The sequence below is a fragment of the Vidua macroura genome, chromosome 3 (assembly GCF_024509145.1).
Source record: "Vidua macroura isolate BioBank_ID:100142 chromosome 3, ASM2450914v1, whole genome shotgun sequence".
NCBI classification, from domain to species: Eukaryota; Metazoa; Chordata; class Aves; order Passeriformes; family Viduidae; genus Vidua; species Vidua macroura.
This window is the reverse complement of record NC_071573.1, coordinates 54383514-54406799: the sequence shown is the minus strand read 5'-3', so window position 1 is coordinate 54406799 and position 23286 is coordinate 54383514. Positions and strand designations below refer to the sequence as shown.

The window sequence follows — 23286 nt, the reverse complement described above, 5'->3', positions numbered from 1 at the left end:
TACTCATAAAGAGTTCTCTGCAATATGTTGTATCCCGACTCATCCATTCTGAACAGCAGCTTCTAGAATTAAACTAAGATTAGTTAACCTGACTTCCCAGAGGCATTTTTAAACTCACAGAACATCTCTGCTTTTATTCAGGCAGACTATGAACTCTCTGCATCAGTGTTTCCATGTGGAAAGGATCTGCACTGATTCTGGCCCTTCCATGTAGTTTGCAATAAATCTCCAAGACCTAACAAATTCTATTTCAAATTTCTGAAATAAGTAAAGAGAGAATTCTGCTGAATTCCCACAAAAATATGCAGGGAACATTATTCAAGATAGCTACTTTGTAAGAGCAGCACAGGAAATCTGTCACTGCACCCACCTTTTTAAAAGACAGGGGAAGTAATTGCAGTAGCTCTAGGTATCAGGGTCACTAATTACAGAATCTAACCATCAGTGGACCAACTGGGCAAAAAGCATCAGAGAATGAAATGGGGAGTGACAGAGAAGAGGAAGGGTAATGGGAGGGCAGCAAGAAAGGCAATCTAAAGAGCTACTGATGTAGAGGTAACAACAACAGCAGCAAACGCATTGCACACTGTAGTGAACTGTAGTGGACAGGGTCTGTGACAGAAGAATGGCTCTTACTCTTGGCTTCAGAGGGATGACATGAGCTGGCTTTCTCCCAAACCCACAGCTTTGCTGAGCTTTTCCAGCCAAACCCACACAAGGTCTTTCCACTACATGCCCCCTCCCTACCAAACTGCTGATATTATTTTGGCCTGCCCACACTCTGCTCACCCCTTCACATGTACACCAGCATCCCCGGGTCGCTGGTACTACTGGGGTGACTGTAATGGTGGCTGAAAGTGAGGAAATGTCCTAGGAATTGAGCGCAGATGACACAGAAAGATAGTTTCTCACCTCCCTTTCACCCAGGTAACTTTTGACAAACACACACAGAGACACACACATATTTGGAGTGGAAAAAAAAGAATAGTAGTCTGCAAATGAGTTTAAAAATTATGTTTACTTGCACATACACATAGTCTGTGGATTTAACTGGTGCATTAGGAAAAATGTTACATACCAAAATGTTTGTTCAAATAACTTTGAACCTTGGTATTCCCTCAGTTCTCTTTTCTGGTCTGTTCCCCTCATTCACACACTGTGCTTTGTCAGCTACCCCTTTAAAGCAGCACTGACAGAGGTAACACCTCATTCTGCAGTCCTTCTTTCCTTTCAAGAAAAACATATGCTATTCACTCTGCCTTCACCATAAATGGGGCTGTGAAATAGCTTGACTTCTTAGCCAGTTTGCTCTATTTTACCGTTTTAGTTTTTATTTAACCTTCTCCAGTTCAACACTGCTGGTATACCGAGGAACTCCATTAACTACTCTGATTTGAACTAGTTCACATTCACTGTCTTTTCAAACTATTCAGACTAAGTTATCTTGCCATAAAGCTGCTGAGAAGCAGAGGAACACCTGAGATTTATTGCCCAATGCCATTCAAACTTTACAAAAAGCAGTTGAAAAAAAACCAAACCCCCAGTCTTTCAGGTAAACAAATATGTTCTCTTCCTTCATAGGAATATGTTATTACACTGCCTCTTGCTCCCCTTGCTCTTTGGTCTGAAACCCCTGGTAAAACTTAAAATTAATGGACAGGGCTTTCTAAAGCATGGGGAGGCATAATACCACAAAGCATCTGTTTATAAAATGAAACGAGAGAAAGAAGCCTAACTTCATTTTAAAAGCACCACATATGCTGTACTGGAAACAACTCAAATGGAAAAAATGTTGAACATTTGATCACAGAAGAGCGAATCTATGCATGCAAGACATTTTGTGCTCCTTTTTAGACAGTGACTGAATGACTCTTTGCTATGTGGGTTAGTATCTGGCATACAACCAGTAGTCCATTATCAAAGGCATGAACTAGGAAGTCTGTATCTTAAGATAGATGCAACAAACAAATCCCAAACCTTAAACCTGGGGAATGTTTCCCACTGAATTTTGATGTACCAAGAGATTCTGAGATTCTGGATTGTATTTCAGATTTTGGAGAAATTAACCTACTCATTCCAGAGATGTAAGGCTTTTCTCAGTAGTTCTAGAATGGCGGTACTGGTTGTGAAGTGGCTGATTTGATTGTATTAAAGAAGTGTTCTCCAAACAGAAAACTATTTTTAACCCTTTTTTTTCATTCAAATCCTTGAATAAATCTGAAAGTTTTAAATGGACAATTTATGTCCAATATTCACTTTTGTTCACCAAAAAAAAAAAAAAAAAAAAAATTCCAAACCACCTTAGTTTTACTTTCACTTTAGCTTTTGTGTTTTATATGAAAGAAAAAAACAGAACTGGAATGTGAGAGAACTTTAAGATATATGCCTCCATTGGGTTTATATATACATTTCTGTTAACACAGAACATGTGCTCATCTCATTAACAAAATCCTGTTATATAATACTACAACTGTAAATAGCCAGTACTGGACATAAACTCAGTTAACGTGTCCTATTATGTTCAATCAACTCCCACCAATGTTTACACACAGAAAATTCATAAAAGATACTCTCCCTTGAATGTCTGATCCCACTGAGGGCAAACTAGAATTAAATAAGCTTTAAATGAATTAACATTCATTAGTTATGAACAGAACATGGAAATGCCATTCTCTTTGCCCTCTCTTCCCACCCTCCCCCATTTTTAAATGCTTCATTATAGGTCTAATCTACCTTCCATGCTCCTTTGTTTTTTCAAGTATATTCTGTATTGCCAAATAGGACAAAATAACTAAAGATTTTTATATTAACAGAATTAATTTATAAATTAATCATAGTAAGAGGGATCAAAAGTTAACATTTTCCACAATAAATAGAGTGTACCATCAAAATTATCCAGAAAAATATGGAGTCCTGCTGTCACTTGCCTGACTGCATTTTGTCCTTGACTTTCCTGAATTTTGTATGATTTGGTTACTCTATAAATACAAGGGCGGGGGGGGTGGGGCTTATTATTTTAAATTATTTAGCTTTCAGGTCCATTGTCTGAAACATAATCAGCTTTCTGTTGTGTTCTTGCATTGTCTGCTCTTGTATTCATCTGTTTCTCTCTGTCTAGTTACATCTCAACAGACAATGAAACTTAAAGGTTTTGAACAACCATGAAAACTCTGGTTTTCCTTCTTACAGATATGGAGCATCAACAGAATAGTGAAATTCTTACTTAAGAATGAAGTTAGGAATCACTTTGTTGCAAGCAGTCTCTTCCAGTAGTCCAGTGTCACACCATCTGTGACAAGGATGGCCACTATGTACTGCTGAAATGCCATAACTGGCAATGTGGGATTGCCTCTTCCTGGAGTTTTCTTCATAGCTGATTCATGGACAAAAGGAAGGCATTCCTTTTCCCTCATCAAATCTATATCCCTTGATATGGGGTAACCAATAAACTCTGCTTTCACTGTTGATAAGCAAGAGAGATGTGCACAATTTTTGATGATGAAGCATGTGCTCACTGAAGAAAAACTGCCAACATACTTGCTGCAGCTCTTCCTGTGCAGATATTAAGCAGCCCGCTTTAAATTCGAATTTTCTATTTTATTAAGCATTTTGTTTTTCCCATCAGGAGCTCCAGAAAATGAGGCAAGGAGCAGTGGAAAACTCTGTGGCTTCCTAGTCCTTTGAACATGAGAAAGGGATACCTACAACTAATCATAAGCATGTCAGTCTGGAAGAAAGAATAAAAATTTTATCTGGTTGTCTGGTCACTATTACTGCCTAAATAAACGCCATCTGACTAATGCTGCTCTTCTGCACATAGTTTTGGGATGAAGAATGTTAAGCTTTAAAACAGCTGCTGTTACTGAAAATAGTCTCTTAATAAGAAAAAGCTAGTGCCTGTGAATGCAGTCGATCTGCCTCTCTACAGAGACCTCTTTCACTTAGCACACACAGAATTAAAGTATAGGTAGAAGAGGAGGTGAGAAATTCCACTGACCTCCCAGCAACATAGTTTTTCATTAGCAGCATTTCTAAAACTGTTAGTAACTGTTAGTGAGCATCTTTCAACCACTTCTGGTATACCTTCAGAGCTTGAACTCACAGCCCAGTCTTCTGGCAATCTGGAGCTACAGGCTGCAGCCAGATAGACCCTGACTCAGTCTGAGCCTAAAGCTAGTTTGCTTCTAGTCCAACCACCTTGAGCAGCCAAACCTGCACTGTTTATTCACTTGAGAAGGAAGTTTATTCACCCAAGCAAGGAGCTGTGAGATTTAGGCTACTGATATACTAAAGTCAGGCATATGTTTAGCTCCTGCTGAACCAGAAGCTCAGGTCTGAGCCCGTGCACCCACCCTCCCCTTCCAAATAATTGGTTAAAGAGTAATATGATACAGACTAATTAGCATTAAAAGTTTATTTTTCCTGTTGTACAGATCACAGACCCCAATGGCAAGGAATAAGGGGAGCTTGTCAGGAAAGGTTGTAACCAGGAAGGGAAATTTGAAAATATTGTCACTAACTGAAGCAAAGAAAATGTCCCTGCATCTCTCCTCTTACACTCATGGCAAGGTCAAATGTACTTTGTCAAAATCTAAACAAAGCATACTAATTTATCACTCATGTTTCTCATGCTCTTCAGTTATTTTTGAGGAAATGCAGTTGATGTTGATGAGTAACAGTGACCTAGCTCAAACTGTATTGGATTGTCTCTGTAACAAAGTACCAGATGTCTTTTGCACATGAAGTTCTTTACTAGGCCAAGAGAAGTGTAACCAACTAGAATAGAAAGCTTTTCTCTCACCGACAGTGTTAAAAGTTGACATTAAAACCCCACAGTTACTTTCAGAGCAACATTTTGAACACTTTAGCCTAGAAGTTATAAATGCTTTTCTGTGTCAAAGTCAGCTGTAAATAAAATTCATTCTAATGTTACCTAGAAAATGTGGAAATACAGTAGAAGTTTTTGCATATTAGCAGCAGTTACTTGTTTTGAATGCCATGTGCAGGAAAAAATATGCTATTTTCCCTGTTTCTTCTCTACTTGCTAAAGTCAAAAGTTTGTCATAAAAGGCAAAACCCAAACTGTTTTCAATGACCTTGTAAGCACACACATTTCCTGAGGAATTTGTGACCACTGAGGCTATGTGCAAGTGGCCAAAAATCCTGAGGAAATGCCGTCATATATTTAATCTCAGAGCTTCAAAAAGTTACTGAAAAAGCTATTTCAGTAGCATAATATTGGACAAAGAAAAGTATCTTTTGTTTGTTTCTACAGTGTATCACCAAAGCTTTTTGAAGAGCCCCAGATTGCAAAGTTCACTCAATAGTACATAAAGACACACAAGTAATACTACAGGGACACCCATCCTATACCCTGAAGTCCAGGATATGGGGTTCACACAGCTATTCCAGACAGAGAGCAAACAGCTAAGCCAAATACTCCTTGCTCTTTCCAGTTCTTCTAAACTCTGTCTTGCAACATCCCTGTTGTTCATCTTCAGATGGTCTTCAGACAAACCAACAATGCCACCTGCTAAGAGCAGCATGAAGGACTCTTTTTCAGGGAGGCAGTTATCCAGACCCTGGAAACATCCATTACCAGGACCTAGAAGCAGGAGTCATTATAATGCATAGCAGTACTTCCAAGGTAAACAAGGGGCTGGGGAGGAGAAGGGGTTGGAAATTCAAGCCAAATGGAGTGACTTTGAAAAAGATAGAAGTCTTCAGACATTATAGAGGTAACCACTGAGGTAGCAGCTGAATGCTTAAAAATATGCATAAACACAGTGTGGACATTGTCTTCAACACAATTTATGCCACAGGTGAGTTAACGGGAACTGAACTTGATTTAGTAGCTGAAGGCTGTGTCCTCCTACCACGGAGGCTGCCCCTAACATACCACTGTTGCAATTTTGTTTGAACTGCATTCCACACAGTTCCACAGTCAGCAAACATCAGACCTTAAGGATCCCTCCCCTTCTGATACAGAGGGAGAAGTATCTCCCTGCCCCTATGAAGACAGGAGCTGGAAAAGGAGTTGGAAAGAGAAAAGGTAAGCAAAGGGACACTGCTGCAGACAAGAGATATTCCACCCTCCAAAACAGTCCCACTATTCTATACGTTCCAAATAGCAGAGAGAGCTCACAGACGCGTTGCTTCTCCCAGCTGAAGGCTGTAGAGGCAGCCGCAGATCACCTCCTACGTTTTTGCTGTGGGAACATTCAGAAAGCAATGCAAAATATCTGTGACTGCTTAAAGGTAGAAAGAGTGATAAAGAACCACAAATGGGTGAAGAGGGGCAAAGAAGCTAGGATGATGAAATTGTCAAGGCAGGAGATTAAAAGGAAGGAAAACTCCAAAGAGAAAGGAAGATGAAATGAAAAATCGCTGAGGAGGTAATGAGGGTGTATGGCCTGGGTGAAAATAAGTGCTGTGCAAGAGGGAAGGAGTTCACCTGAGGGACTCCTCAAATGACTGCAGGAATTAATGCTTCCATGATACTCACATACATAAGGTCCAGAGCAAGACAGCTCAATTCCAAATGTCTGCTAAAATATGATGTGTCAATCTCAACACTTTCCCTTAAAAATGGACTTCCATGCATTGAAACACAGAGAGACTGGTTAGATGAAAAGATCTTATCAAAAGAACACTTCGGCACACATCCCCAATATATCGAGGAAGGTTCCTATATGAGCCCTAAATTTGGATGTCATTCTTTGTGAAGGAGGTTTGTAAAATCAATGGTTCTATTTACTGCTACTCTTCACTATTTTCTGATTGTTGCTTTCTCAGGCTTGTGTTTCTAACACAAAACCTAATAACTGACTTACTGCTTTTTGAGTGGATGTACTGCAACTGGAACACACTGAAGAGATCTGATTGTAAGAGATTAGAACAGACTCAGTCAGAGAGCCACCTATGAAGCAGTGTTTTGTCATACACACTGCTAAAGTTTTTCAGTTTGCCACCTTCATCTGAGTTTTTCCTCTCACATCCTTATCCCCTCATAATGATTTGAGGTGCTAAAAAAATACTATCCCAGGTGCACCAATCCTTTCTTCAGTATTTTACCCAGCAAATCTGTCAGTACAGTTTTTATTAACAATCCTAAATTGCGTGTTCTTGGAAATTGCAGTGAAAAGAACTAACGACAAAAATTATGAAGGAGTTAAAACACAGGCAAGAGAGGGACATACCTGTGTCCTCCCAGTGAGAGTTTGTTCTCATGATTGAGTTTAAAGGGGACTGTGAAGAATAATTCCTCAAAGGCAAACACACACACACACAAACAAACAGAAAGAAAGAATGGGGTTTTTTTCCTGCTATTTTAAACACCTAAGTATATGATCCAGGGCAACTTTTTAAAGTAATGTGACACAACTCTCTTGGGCAGCACTGATTAAGCGATACTTTAAGTATTTCATCTCAAATGAGCACTTTTTTCTAGGGAACGAGTGAAAGATGTCAAAGACATAAACTGATTTTTGGTCTGCTGTGCACATTGGGTAGCTGTTAGAAAGGCATCCCTTTTCTGTTTAAAATTGAGCATGGTTAATCTATGTTCTTACATCCTCTAAAATTCCCGAATGTTGAGCTATGTGCTGTCTTGCCTTTTTTATCCTGGTCACTTAATTTCTACAGTTTCTGGGTCATTTATTTTGCTTTACCCAGTACTTTTAATCTCACCCTACATACTATAATCGAAGTTTGGGGGGGTGGGGGGGGGTGGGGAAAAAGCCCCATGCAAACACCAATCCTACTTTCCATACCAGACTCTTTCAAAATGCTTTGTTTAAGAAGGCACCATAAACAAACATAAAATCAATCTCCTTTCGAAATTACTGCTGGTTATAAAATAAATAAACCAGATGTGTGTGATAGAAAGACAGTACCTGCTTTTCATTTTTTTCTATCACGTTCAAAGAAGGCAGGGACTGTGCCATTCCACCTGGCAGCGCACAGCCATGACTGACGTTCTCAACGTAAGTGTGAGACAACAATAACAGATGGTAGTTTGGGCATTTTGAATTTCGCAGTTTTGTCTACATCTTAATTCAAGTTATAATTCGTGATGTTAAAAAAAATAGAATTCTGCTTGGTTTACCCATGTATGAATAGGTTCACCTTCTCGGTGAACTCCGGGGTAAAACAGCACTCACCCTGCATAGACTCACCAGGGAATTGTGATGGGAACCCTGCAACACCAGAACACGTGCACTGTGCCTTTGCCCGAAATTTTTATATCGCGGGACAGCGCGCAGAGGGAAAGCAGCCCCGAGGGGAGCTCCTTGCCAGCGAAGAGCGGCGCCGGGATCCCGGGCGGCCGCTCCCGCAGGAAGCGGGAAGGAGCGCGGCTTCCCCCGGGCAGCAGCGGCAGCAGCCGCACCGGCCGAGGAAACAACTCCGGCGCCTCAAGGCGCTGCTGGGCCGGCCGCGCTCCCGGCGGCTCGACGGCGACCTTCGCCACCCGCGGGGGTGGGGAGCGGCACCGCCGGCCCGGGGCAAGCAGGGCCGGGAACAGCTGGGCTGGGAACACCCGGCCGGGCCGGGGCCCACAGCGCCCCGCCGGTCTCGGCAGCGCGGCCGCCGCTCCTCCCCTCACCCGCGGGCAGGGCGGGGGGCAGCGCCCCGCAGGCGGCTCCTACCTGTGCCGGAGGAGGAGGAGCCGGAGCCGCGGAGCCAGCGGGACAAAGTTAACTCTGGAAAGTTTACCGTGGGTGGGAAGAGAAAGGCGGAGAGCAAAGGGGAAGGTCGCTCCCGCCCCGCCGGCCGCTGCCGGGGCTCCCCGAGGAGGCGGCCGCAGCGGCGGGTCCGCCCGCGGGGGCCGCTCCGCTTCCTTCTCCCTGCGCTGGGCGCCCCCGCAGCGGAGGCACTCGAAGGCCTGCTGAGGTGACCGGAGAGCGGCAGCGGGGCACGGCCGCCCTCCTGGCCCGCCTCCCCGGGAGAAGCGGCCAGGACCGGGGACGGGCGCCCGGAGAGGCTCCCGCGGGGCTGCCGGCGGCCCCCGAGCGCCGCGCCGTGCGCCCGACGACAAGGAGGCTCCTTCGCCAGCCCCTCCGGCGGGACCCCTGCGCCCTCCTCCCCGCGGCCGGCGGCTCCCATGGCTCTGAGCAAAGGGCTGCGGCTGCTCTGGAAGCAGGAGCCGGGGCCGAGCGCCCTGCTGGAGGCGCGCAGCCGCCAGGACTGCCTGTTGCTGGAGGCCGGCACCGTGGCGGCGCTCAGTAAGTGCGTGCGGGGGCGGCCGTGGGGGAGGACACCGTGGGTGTCCGTGGGTGCGCACCTCTGCCTGTGAAGGGACACTGGGGTGCAGCAGGCGATGCCCAGGAGCATTGTGGCACTTTCCTCCGTGGCATGGAGAGAGGAAGGGGAGCGTGCAGACGCACGTCCAGTGGGATGCTGGCTGCGGAGAGCGTCTCGCCTCACTTACACCCAGACCTCCAGCACGGCCCTCCAGGCTTAACCACTTGCTGGCGCGTTTGGGTGACCCCCGGTACGTGCCGTGCAGGGAGGGCTGGCCAGCATCTCCTCCCGATCGGTGTCCCGTCGCTGCTCTGGGTGTCTTTAGCCTCCTCACCAGCAGCCGGGGTAGAAGAAGTAGGAGAGGCCACCCGGCTGCAGTGGGGCCTGGGCACAGGGCGCCTTTAGTGTACAAGACTTATCCCCTACGGTCTTGATTGCGGAGGAGGGCCCAGGTAAAGGAACCGGGTCCGCTGCGTCTTGAGGAAGTTTCTTCTTAGCTACATCAGGTGCTAACCAGCAGTGAAGACGGCCAGCTCACAACAGAGATGTTTTGGGATGACTGATTTGAGTTTTGTCTCCCATAAAAACTCCTGGCTTCCTGTTGTGTTGCCCCCTGTGGTTTGGTATTTGATAACTTGAGTGTCTGGCTCTTACTGGAGGAGTCTCGTAAATGTTCTCAGGGTTGTCTCACCTTGTGCTTTTGGTACTTGTTACACCTGAATTAATGCAATTCTGATATTACTAATGTTGAGGCAGACACAGAAAAATGAGGTGACTGAGCATGCAAGGGGCAAAAAGCAATGTAGGAGAATGCATGCTTGTGCTGTGTTCTTAAATTGTTTTCTGCATAATACCTCTCCCTGCAATCATGCTGCTGTTCACAGCGTTGTAGGAGTCCATGTTCAAGCAGCTCAGACTGCTGTAGTAAGATCTGTGTGTACATTGTGATTTGCACAATGTCAGTCACAATGCCACCTCAGGATCTGGGTCCACTGAGCTGAATCTTCCACAATGTACACTGGCAGGACATGCAGACTAAAATGCTTGATTTTCAGGTGTTGGGGACTTTAGGAATGATGAAAGCCAGAAAGGTCGTCAAGGGACAGCTGATTTTCTCAAGAATAGTTGTGATAGTGGGAAAATTTTGACCAGTCATGCAAAAGATGTGATTGCCTCACTGTAGGGTTTTTGTTTGTTTTCTTTATTTAATTTTATTGGAGTTTTATGTTGTGCAATATTTTGGGGGTTCCGTTTCTTGCGAAATTCTTCAGTAATAGTGGACATAAATGTGTTACATTTTTCTAGAAGGGGGGGGGTTTGTGTCAGTTTTCAGTAAAGTGGCAGTGAAAAGTCAGTTAGGAGTGAGCAGCACTTTACTCACTTTCCCTGAAACCCTAAAACCTGTTGACATTAAAACTCAATATTAATGGGATTTGGTCTGTATTTCGTTGTTCTGATAAAAATCTAAAGTAGCTCCACTTCCTAAAGCCAATATTCATGAATAAAATGGGGAGTCCAGTATTCACCTAGCCAGCCCTGAGCCACCTGTATGACCAGTGGTTGGAACGACTTGAAATCTCACTAATTAAAGGATTCATCAACATGGAGTAGTTTTTTCTCCCCCAGTGTTGCCATCCCCCATCTGAATTGCTGTGCCTGAAATGATTTAGTGGCTGGAAAGTTGCCCAGCTGAAAAGGACCTGGTGGTGCTGCTCAGCATCCATCTGAACATGATCCAGCAGTGTGCCCAGGTGAACCAAGAGGCCAGTGCCGTTCTGGTCTATCTCAAAATAGGGGCGTGTCCAGAGAAGGACAATGGAGCCAGTGAAGGATCTGGAGCACAAGTCCTGTGAGGAGCAAGTGAGGGAGTTGGGGTTGTTAAGCCTGGAGAAAAAGAGGTTCAGGGGAGACCTTATCACTCTTTACAGCTGCCTGAAGGGAGGGTGTAGCCAGGTGAGGGTTGGCCTCTTCTCCCTGGTAACAAGTGGCATGACAAGAGGACATAGCCTCAGCTTGCACCAGCTGGTTTAAACTGGATATTAGGTTTAAACTGGATATTAGGAGAGATTTCTTCATGGAAAGGATGGTCAGGTATACGGAAACAGGCTGCCTAGGGAAGTGATGGAACTACTATGCCTGGAAGTGATCCAAAACTGTGTGGATGTGGAAGCTGGGAAACGTGGTTTAAATGATGAACTCAGTAGTACTAGTTTAATGGTTGGGCTCAATGATCTTAGACATCTTTTCTAATCTTAAGGATTTTGTGATTCTATGATTATAGAATTTATACAGTCTCTCTTAAAACGTGTTAGAAGAATTCTGAAGTAGTGATTTGTATAGGGTAAAAAGCCTGTTTGCCATGCCTTTTGGAAGTCCAGTGTCATGTCTTGAGATAACTGCAATTGTGTCCGTGTTGGCATTCAGCCCACTCCATGGTAATAACTTTGTCATTTTATTTCATTTGATTCCTCTATTCCTTCCTGGGTTGGTTCCTGTATTGTAGGAAAAGCTAGTTTGTCCAGTGGAGCCTGTTTAGATAACTTCTGTTTATGCAGCAGAGGACCAGAAAAGGAGGGAAAACCAGTAGTAGGTATTGTGCTGATGAATTTAGAAGAATTGTGAAAAGGAAGCTTCACAGCAGGGTGGTAACAGAAACAACATTAATTCTGTTTTGTTTGACTTGCCTCTAGGTTGTTACTAACCACAGAACATGACAGTGGGAGGTTAACATAAACTTTGTATATATGTGGTTTCAGACATACTAGTCATAGGATTTTGTTGGTTTTGGCCTCTCTGTCTAGTTTTCTGTTTCTAAAATAAGGTTCTTTAAAAATGGCATACCTGTGGTGAAGAGGAGTTATGCAACTGTGCCTTATGCAGATTTCTACACTAAATAAAAGCAGATTGGTATACCTGGAGCACTTAAGTTGTACAACAGATTATGTAGTTTTGCAGTTGCACCCTCACGTAAACAGAACTGTAGAGAGGAATAATAATAGATGGACAATGAAGGCCTGAGAACAAATTTTAGTTATTGTTAATTTTTTTCCCTGTAATTACCAAGTATCTCTGCCCTTGAACAGGCATGACACCTGCACTTACGTAAAGTTTAATTGCTTCTATAATAATTTTGTACTGGAAGAAATTTAAATGTTGAATTTAACCTAGTTCAAGTGGCAGAAGGGAGTGAGAATTGTCCTAGAAGTGGTGTTACAAAAAAAGAAATCTGAAAAACCACACACTTGTACAGACATAATATCAATACAGGCATAAACCTCTGGCAAACTCCTCATTGAAATAAACACTTCCAAGTGTGTAAGCTAACAAACTTTTTCTTCTCTTGATATGTTATAAAGAGAACAATGACAATTTTAGTTGCAAATGGATTATGTTTCACGATTTCCTTACTGCATAGAGAGATTTAATACCTGAAAAATAGTGGAAAAGTATTGTAAAGATCTCTAATTGCCTGAATGTCAGCAATTTATAAAATGAGAACACCTGTCCTGTAATGGAAACCTTAATGAAAAAACTTTTGGAAAAATCAAGAAATAAAAAATCATTGCAGGAAACCTAGTTGCACATCCCTAAACCCCTTAATCTGTATAGTGATGTGACATCAACAGAACAGTTTTCTGTTCTACCGTAAGTTAAATAGTATTTTTGAGGATGGGAGTTTGTTTTCCTTCTCTCATGAAGTCACTGTAGGGTGGAGGGTAAAATTCACTGTTTTGAATTGAATGACACATTTTGCTGGAGACTTTTCCCCCCCCCCCCCCCTTATCCACTGGCAATCTTGAAGCTTCAGTCATCTCCAGAAGGATGGGTGACAGCCTGAAACAATTCTTCCAGGAATTCTCTGAACTAGATCATCAATACATTCTGTGGAAGAAACCTAGAATCGTAAAGGATGAAGAAAAATTGTCATTGATTTAGAAATTTTTGCTTAATACAACAGGGACTATAGATAGAGATGCTGTTCCCAGTTTAAACACATTACAGTTTCAGTGGTTTACAGATGAAGTGGACTGCACAAGGTAGTTCTGGACTGCTGTCAAGGCAGTTGCTAAATTAAACTAAAGCTATAGTGCTGAAAATATGGTGATTTAACTTTATTATGGCAGGTAGTTTCAGTGAAAAGCTGTTGACAGGAGTGCTCTGCTATTGAATTTCAGCATAATAATATGTTTTCTCAAGGGCAGAGCCAAAGGCTGCAGAGATTTTTTTTTTTTTTGCAGGCTCTTTGATTCTGCAGCTGGTTTTATAAAGGATGTTACATCACCTGCTATGTTAAATCCTAAATGACCATGGTGTCTGGAAAGTACAGAAGTTCAAAGCTGATACAGTGTGGTTTTTTTTGCAAATATGTCTGAGGTTTTTCCTGACTTTTACCCACAGATCTGGGAAGTTAGCCTTTACTAGAGACAAACTTTATATAGAGTTAAGGTGTGTGTATATGCTGTGGAGGAGTTCTGTGCCTCCTCTGCTGCTTCAGTTGCAGGTGTGTGTGTGTGTGTGTGTGGTTCTCCGATGCAGTGGAGTGAAATCAGGGTAAAGTCTTGCAAAACCAGGAAGTAGCAGTAATATACCTGTGCATCTTTTCCTTCTTTTGTACAGAAAGCAGTTTCTGTGCTGTAAGTACATTCACTGTTTACAATTTGCTTTGGTTTTGTATTTATGTGAACCACTGTGCCACTGAGTGGGGTTTGGAAATCAAACACCAGTATTTGTGTAAGTACTGTGAATGTATTTCTAAGCACTCTGTCCAAAACACTGAGCCCTCCACCATGGCTCATTTCTACTCCTACACCAGAATATTCATACAGCTAGCACAAACTTTTGTGAAGTTTTCTGTAGTTTAGTGGTGTTCAAACTTTTCCATTTCTGGAAGCAGTCCACAGAGCAGAAGTCCTCTTTTCCTTGGTTATGCTGGCACTGGGCACTTGCAAGCTATGGTGTCTCAGGCTGAACATCACTGCTTTAGATTATAGGAAAAAGTGTGTGTTGCAATTCTTTCACTATTGTCAAAATGCAAACTGGGTACAGAAAAGAGGGAAGATGTGTAAGTGTAGAGTGTTGATTACAAGGCTTGTTTTCTATGATAGGAGACAAGTAGTGGTTGTGAGGGATGAATTCTTTGTAGTGGTTATGTCTGTAGTGACTGCTGCAAGTTTCTATGTAAAGATGAGTCATCTATGGCAGAAACCACATAAAGATAATGGCCAAGCTTCAGAGAATTCACTTAGGGGCTTCCCTTTTATTTTCTTGACTGCCTGCAGCAGCATGGAGTTGGCCAGTAGAAACTTGGTGGTTTCATTAATCCATTATTCTTTGATTGTGAATTAATATATTCATATATGCACATCCAAGTATGCAAACTTACTCTCACTAGGAGCAGATTGTTCTCAATCTAATGTAGAAAAGCAGGGAACTGATATTTCCAAAATGCCAGTTTTCTGTTTTGTTTTCAACCAGAAATGTATCTTACTAGAAAATTGGTAAATACATTGCTTAATATTTTAAATATTTGGATTCTCTTAACTGTAACTCTGACCACAGACTTCTTCCCAACTCTGTACTGCTTGGCCTTTATGGTGTTTCTGACTCATAATGCCTGTGTAGCTTGGACTGAATGTGAACAGGAAGATTTTAGTGGTGAAAATATTGAAAATACAACAGAGTACTTTAAATGTGTCTGCAGGTGACTGAAAACACAATTTGGAGATAATTGTCTAAACTTATATACTACCAGACATTGGACTTATTTCTAGGTAAAATGCTTATGGTATTGTATGTATGGGACTTTTGGTATGAAATTTCTGCTTGATTATAGTTTTTCCCTGTTTCTGGGGAAAGTTCACATCTCTTTCCCCCAGATGCTAAATGACACGAATAAAGTCATCCCATGACACCAATCCTATGTTTCTTAAAGTACTTAGAAATATGCTTGAGATTACATTTTTATAGCAGTACCTACAGCAGGTGACTATTTCCAGAATCAGGCTGAAAAATCACAAGGGAGAAACAGAATCCATAATGCAGTCTCAGACTCTTTTTTTTCCCCAGGAACTTTTACTTCATTTTTATCTTGAAGTTGCAGGTATTACTGTGTCTGTCCTTAGTGTTGGACTTGGAACTATGGTACCTTTCTCTACCCTCTTAGTCCAGTTGCTGACCTTTCTGGGGTCCATATGCTTGAGAGTTGTGCTGAATCTTGCTGAAGTCTGGGGGTTCAGCCCTAAGGAGGGGTTGAATGAAGGAAACTGCATATGTTTGACCAGTTCCTGTTAGCTGGTAAATTGAAATTGCAGGAAGTCACACTTGGATAAGCCATATGGTATTATGTAGTTGTATGTCTTTTCATGGTGTGGGTTTTTTTCAAATTGATTTTATTGCAGCTTGATTTAATTTAATTATTGCATGTCTCTTGTTTTACAAGGGTTAAAGTGTTTTATAAAAATATTTCCCTTTAACTATCTTCATCCAACAAAGTAGTACATAATTTTTTTTCTCTGTGTAGCCACACTCTTTCTGATTCTGACTTGTGTCCGAGCAGTCCTTCAATGCTCTAGGAGATGTTTTAGGTTTTAATGACAGTTATTTGAGATTTCAATAAGATTTTGAGATTTATAAATACTTCTTTTTAATAACAGGATATGAACCTAGCTCAAGCCCTCTACAATAATGTCCTTTGTGCAACACCAAGGAGTTTAACAGGACAGTTTAACAAATTCCATCGGTATCTTTAACAAAGGGAATTTACACACACCACCCCCCCAAATGTGGTCCATCGGCACTAAGACATTCTGGCCTCTCTGCATGACCCACAGCCGTAGCTGTGTCTGTTGGGCATGTTCCTTTCCTGCTCCTTCCTTCCAGGCAGCTCTGCTGGTGCTGCTGTCCTGACTGATGCTGCTGTGCAGGCACAGGTTCTGACAAGTGGCCTGCCCAGAACGGCGGCATTTCTGGACCAGGACTGCCAAAACACAGCTGTTTGGCTGCGTGTTTGGAGAAATCCTGTGCCAGGAGCTGACGGGTGTGTGATACCACTGGCTTGACCTGGGAAACTTCAGTGTGTTCCATACATGCCAGTGGCAGGTACTTCTTGCCAGTAGTGGAATGAGCTATGTGTTGCCTAATTCTACGCTGAAATAAATTCCATTCTTTTGGATTGTGCTCTTACCAGACACTTTTAACAGCCAACTTTCCAACTTGGAATTCTATTTTGAAGAGCATTGCCATGCTTTCAAAGTGACCTCTGAAATGCTTTCAGGTTGTGCCTGGCCTGCAGCTTTCTGAGCTCCTGCATCTGTCTCAGATCTGAATTTCTTGGTGTTTCCCTTGTTTTAGATTTCTTCCTAAAGCTGGAATATTTGGAGCAAGAACTTTGGTTTTGGTTTTCCCTTTTTATTTTAAAGTAGCCCAATTATTTTAATGTAGACAGCTTTTAAAGGAGGGAACAGATCTACGAAAAAATGTCAGTATATTGTTGCTGCTCTTTTCTGCTTAGTAAAGATGCCATGGAAAATGAAGCATTGTCTTTTTTAACCTGTTTTTTTTTAATACATAAGAAAGCCTTGACAGGGAGTTTTTTTCAAAGACTGAAATGTTGTTTTAGTCTATCTAAACTGGTTTTGTGAAATTGGTTTTCTTTAAGTGCCTGGGAACTGAACTTGCAGAGTCTCAGTCCTTAAAATGTGCCATTACTGAGTATTTAAATCGTTATTGTCCAGAGATTTATGTTACCCAAGAAAAATCACTTTATCCTCTGTCTGTGTATGCTTTACTTCACTGGTGTGTGTGGTATCGACATTTTGCTAGTTTCTCCTGAATTACTCAGTATTCTAAGAAAGTAGAGTAAGTAAGTTGTGAAACTATGGTAGTAAAAACAAAATTAAGAAATAATTAAACAAGTCTTCTTTATTTGTCACAGTGCAAAAATTGAGATAAACATGTTTTAATTACTCTTGGGGGTTGCCTCTGTTAAGGAATTTTGCAAGAGGAATTGTCCTTCATTTCACTTCAAAGTGTCAGCAATATATGGGATATTTATTTGTTTTCTCAATGTTTCTCACTGATCTCCTTGCCTCTTGAGATTTATGAAGAGAAGTTTCTTTCTTTCTTTTCTCTTCTATCATCCATTGCAAGCAGTTCATTTTGTCCTTTTTATGCCCAGAGGTTTCAGGTTTTAACTGCTGAAGTTAATTAGGAGCATAAGATTGCATATTATTAACAAATCTCTGAAAGTACTATGTTGCTGTTTATCTGTAGTTCAAGAAGTAAAAGGACATTTGAGGGTTGCAGTCTATTTTCCTCATTTGGGAGATTAACCTTGTTCCTCATTGGGAAATATATACAAAATGCAGATTTACTCATTCAGGAAATATGCTGGTTTTATGTTAAAGTAGCCAGTGACAAGTTTGATCTGTGATCTGGCTTAATATCTAAATGTTCAGTATGTGCCCATTGAATTTGCTTGTTGCAGAAATGCACAAATATAATATGAGCATCTGACCCTTTATTTATTTAATTAAGTAATTCTTACTTCACTAAAATATGTGTAATTCCTCTTGAAATCAACATCTGGTGTTGTGTCTACATCAAGTCATGTTATCTTGCATAAAAAAATTCCAGTTCTGTCTGGAATTAGACTGAGAGTCTGGAAGTATAAACTCTCTTTTTGTACATCAAGACATAGCAATATATTATCATCAAAATATTATGTTTTAGCTTATGGCAAGACTGATTTATTCTTGTTCATTTTACAACAGTGTAAATTTTACATGTGCTCATGTATTTCTTTATTTATTCTGACAGTAATGTGGCATCTGTACCATAGAATAAAATTGTTGCTAATGATCCTGTTGATTTGAAAATAAAGTGAGTGCTCTATTTTCTTCTAGGGTGGTGTGTGGAGATGTGCATTTCTGTCCCATCATGTTTTAATCTCTATGGTTTTACAACATTTTAACCCTAACTTTGCACTGTAGTCTTGTTGACTAAGAAAAAGCAACCTAGGTAGCATTGGTTCCTATGCAATAGGAATAATAGCAATCTGAATTTTATGAAGACTGGATAATGAAGTTTCCTACCTTTCTCTTTGTTTCTTAGCTCCAGAAGAAAAGGATGCAATTAAAGGACAGTATGAAAAACTCATGGATGCTTATGGCTGCTTAGGAGAGCTTCAGCTTAAATGTGGTAAGTCATCATCTGTATGACTGAGATTATAAAATGCCCAGACAATGCTAAATGGGAATAAGTGGCTAATGTTGTCTAATTCCTTAAACTGTGAAAGCTAGTTGTACTTTGTCATGTACAGTCTGGAAAAGATCTGTTTCTTTTTCTATTTTGGGCCAAAATCGCATCACTGAATTATGGATGGATTTTTTCTTAATTTGTTTGTCTAACATTCTTAGCTGCCTGAAGACAATTGCCATTCTTCTTTCCCTACAACACTTGTCCAAGGCAAGCTATGATTTCTTAATTCTTCTCTTCTTTAAGAATCATGTTTAGACACTGATTATCATGGTCATCTGAGAGTACAGGACTGCAGATTGCCAGTTCTTGCTGTATTGCCTAATTGCCCTTAATCATTCATATGGATAAGGATTTGCAGAAGAAGGCCTCTGGCTTCAATTAGTATAGTAAGGAATGTTTGTCATTGCTGTAAATTTTGGTACGGTTTGGGAATCTTGATTTAGCAAAGGACTTCTTATTACACTGCCTACAGGAATGTTAATGGAAATAACATGTTTTAAGAAGAGAACTGCGGTGATTGATTTGAACATAATAGGACCTTACACAGTACTTAAAAATCATGGATGATTTAGATGCATAAATAAAAAAGCACAGTACGCATTGTTCCCGGGTTGTTACAATGAGCCCTAATTTTCACTTGGAAATGACAAGACTTTTCCATATAACTTGATGCTTGGTCAAAGAGTCTACCAAAGGCAGTGGTGGTGTGAGCACTGGTGTCTTTAGGCCAGTAGATATACTTGTGACTTTTTATACCCTGCTTACCATTTTGCAGCCTGAGAAATATGACTTGAAATTGACCTGAAGAGGCAACTGCAATCTGAAGCATTTTTGTGTCATAATTTAAAGCTGTAGGTCCATCTAGTCTTTTTTAATGAATGTGGACTTTTTGTTTGTTTTGTTTCTTGTGGAGTTAATTAGACATTTCTCTGGAGATTTATATCAATTTGCTAATGTAATTTAAAGCTGAGGACTCCTAATTAGTTTTACTTGGCACTTGGGTCTGTTTTTCTTCATAGAAGTCTAATGAATCCTGTTGTAGTAATAAAGGAATGTAGCTATTTAATTCAATCTCTTCAAGCTACATATAAGGTTAGTTTTTGGTGGGAACCAAATGTATCCAATTTTCTTCTTCATGTTAAAAGGTGAATGATTTCAAATGGAATGTGAAATATTCTCAATGACTTTTTATCGTGTCCTTATTTTTTCTCAAACAACATATGCTTAACTTCAGTGCTCTGAAAGTGTGAGGGTTTTTCCTTTCTGAGCTTTGTCACTGTACCTCTGCCTTGTTCTAGCATTAGATTACAAGTTCTGGTACAGGACTTGCTTTGGAAGGGATTGTTAAAATTCAGTGAAAAGTCAGAGGGTCATGCTGTAATGGTAAGTGAAGGTAAGCAAACATTTTCTGCTTCTGAACATGTTTAAAAAAACAAAGATGCATGTCTGCTATCTCACTATTCAAGATGTAGCCCAAGTTTTTGTCACACTCTGGTTTAGACTTTCTATCTTACATGTGAGTTCCATCCCTTTAGCTGTTGCTTATGTACAGGATTAACACTACAAAGAAATTGTACTGGGTTTGTGTGGCAAGGTTTTGGTAGCAGGAGGGGCTACAGGTGTGGCTTCTCTGAAAAGCTGCTGGAAGCTTCCTCTGTGTCCAATGGAGCCAATGCCAGCAGGCTCCAAGACAGATGTGCCGCTGGTCAAGGCTGAACCCGTCAGCAACAGTGGTAGTGCCTCTGGGATAACAGATTTAAGAAGAGGGAAAAAAACTGCCCAGCTGAAGCTGGAGAAGGGCAGAGTTAGAATATGTGAGAGAAACAGCTCTGCAGACACCAAGGCCAGCGAGGAAGGAGGGGCAGGAGGTGCTCCAGGTGCCTGAGCTCAGATTCCCCTGCAGCCTGTGGTGCAGACCATGGGGAAGCATGGAAGCCCATGGAAGTCCATGGTGGAGCAGAGATCCACCTGTGGCCCAGGGAGGACCCCACACCGGAGCAGGTGGATGCCTGAGGGTGGCTGTGACCCTTTGGGAGGCACACAGTGGAGCAAGCTCCTGGCAGGACCTGTGGACACATGGAGAGAGGAGCCCATGCTGAAGCAGGTCTACTGGCCAGATTTGTGACCCTGTGGGGGATCCAGCCTGGAGCAGTTAGCTCCAGAAGGCCTGTACCCTGTGTGAGGGACCCACTCTGGAGCAGTTTGTGAAGAACTGCAGCCCATGGGATGGAGTCATGCTGGAGAAGTTCAAGGAGGACTGTCTTCCATGGGAGGGTCTCCGTGCTGGAGCAGGGGAAGAGTGTGAGGAGTATTCTCACACTCACTCTTCTTCTCAGGAGGAGAAAGGGGTGGCACAATGTGTGATGAACTGATCACAGCCCCTATTTCCCATCTCCCTGTACCACTGGGGAAGAGAAAATTGGGAGTAAAGTTAAGCCTGGGGAAAAGGGAAGTGTGGAGGACGGTGTTTTGCTCATTATTCTACTCTGTTTTGATTAGTGATAAATAAAACTAATTTCCCCAAATTAAGTCTGTTTTGCCCATAACTGCTAAATGATGTCTCCCTGCCCTTATCTTGACCCATAAGCCTTTCATTTTGTTTTTCTCCCCTGCTCAGCTGAGGAGGGGAGTAACAAAACAGCTTTGGTGGGCACCTGGCATCCAGCCAGGGTGAGTCAAACAACCACAGGAATGCAATATAACTTTTCCCTTTTTTATATAATGTATTTTAGCAGCTGCAAACAAAGGCATAATTGGCTAGCTCTTCATTGAGCTTCAGTGATTGCACAGACTTTGTTCAGAAGTATCAGTATTTTTTCTTACTACTGGAAATATGCAGACCATAAGTATTAAATTAACTGAGAGTATTTGTGAAAATACATTCCACTGGGATATTAAGAATATATTTGTAGAGCAGAAGGGGAAACTTTTTGCCAAGACATGAAAGATGTCTCTGAACATTTTAATTAATCTGTAAATATCGCTACTTAGAAATCCAAATAAATCACATTGTATGCCTGCCAAAGTAGATCATGCTTTTCACAAGAAAGTAGATGAAATATGTGAAACTGACTCACAAAGTTAATGTTTCCCACCAGTAATAACATTCACTTCTATGTACTTATGTCTGTTAACATGACTCACTAAGTTCTTCTGCTTTCTTTTGTGAGATGGATAGCAGCAGAATGAATTGTACAGTGTCTCTGAGCTGTACCTCAGCCAAGATTTTGCTGCCAAAGAAGATCTAACAGTGACAAATATATCTTAAGCAAAGTGTTAAAGGAGCTGGCTTTACAGTGTTTTTTTCAGATACTGTGATGTCAAGAAGAGATACATACATAAGGGGATCTTTTAACACCCCTGTGTTAAAATATGATGTGGAGAGATCATCACCACATAGGTTGTATGGTTTAATACAGATGCTGTATTGGGGGAGGCAATTTGAATTAATGTGATTGTGTACATACTCTCACTCCTGTACATACACAGTGTATAGTTGAAAGGAAGACATTTCAAAGGCAAAAAGGACAACTGAGTACCTGTTTTCTGTTCTTTTTGCACAAATCCTAAAAATGTGGTTGTGTTTAGAGGAAAGATAAAGAGGACTATCTTTGAGACTAAAATGGTAGTTTGGAAAGTCTTGGCTCTTTTCATATTTCTGCTTTAGATATCCTCAGGAATTTTCAGCTAGGTGGTTAGAATGTACTGCTCTGCTGTGTTCTGTTGCTATTTTTTAAGACAGATGAGAGGCAAAATTGGTTTTTAGTGGGCTATAAAATGGAGTGGAGATGGAAAAGTATGAGGGAACATAAGGCAATGGCATGACTGTGATAGAATGGAGAAAGAGCAAAAATTGGAGAAAAATCCATTTTGGAAAGAAAAGGCAGTCTTGAGTGAAATAGTTACAGTTAAGAAGGACAAAATAAGAATTGAATATTGACTCCTTTTCTCTGTAGCTCAAAATAGGCAACATTGAAATCATCCCCTAAGCTGCAGGGGAAACAATTGCCTTGAGTCATGTAGACAGGTTAAATACAGAAACTGCAGCTAATTATTGTACAGTGTGACGTACCAGAACTGCATTTCCTGTTCAGCTTGGATAAAGGCTGTTGGTTTCACAACAGCATTTGAAAAAATTGATGGAAATTATTATTGTCTTGTTTCTCTGCTAAATATTCTTCATCCTGTGCCTCTCTTGTGCAACCTAATAAAAAGGCATTCAGCACACATTACTATGAGCAAAACATTCCTTACACTTCTTCAGAAGTATTCTTTGCAGATTGTTGTAGTGGTTGATAGCTGTAATGGGGCAAAATAATGATCTTGGTCACAATGCATGAACATTTGTACCCATTTATCTGAGATGAAAGTTTGGCTTTGAAATAATTTTTTTTCTTTAGTACTGTATGTGGGTCTTGCTTTTTCATAGATGTGTTGCTGTAGAAAGCATGACCAGTAAAGAACACTTCACTTCTTACTCTGAAATGATTTCTGAGATTTCATTAAAACATTCCAGATTGCATCCCAAGGATGGGAAGGACATTTGTACAGTTCTGACCTTCAATTGCAGTTCTTACATTCCTAAATCTCTTTCCTCTATGTGTACAGTTAGAAAGGCTAGTATGAATCAGGATTGTACATTAAACTACTTGTGTAAATTAAAGGAGAAATAAAAATATTTTTATTTTTATTTATTAAGGTAGGGTATGGTAAAGAGTCTACAGCTGATGTGGTTGGTGACTGGTACCAAGTGAAATTGACCTGATGAGGTAACTGCAATCTGAA

General features: G+C 41.3%; 1 protein-coding gene across 3 annotated transcripts in view; it reads left to right on the top strand.

Annotated features, from left to right (window-relative positions):
• The first annotated feature begins 8848 nt into the window (after window positions 1-8848).
• The window catches only part of SYNJ2 (synaptojanin 2), a 64325-nt gene continuing 49887 nt past the window's right edge, over window positions 8849-23286 (top strand). For 2 of the 3 annotated variants that reach the window (XM_053973407.1, XM_053973406.1), the window contains exons 1-2: window positions 8849-9224; window positions 18355-18441. In XM_053973407.1, the coding sequence (XP_053829382.1) occupies window positions 9104-9224; window positions 18355-18441 (208 nt within the window). In that variant the 5' untranslated portion in view covers window positions 8849-9103. Of the gene's footprint in view, window positions 9225-18354; window positions 18442-23286 lie in introns of those variants that run through there. The other variant, XM_053973409.1, reaches the window with a different exon arrangement.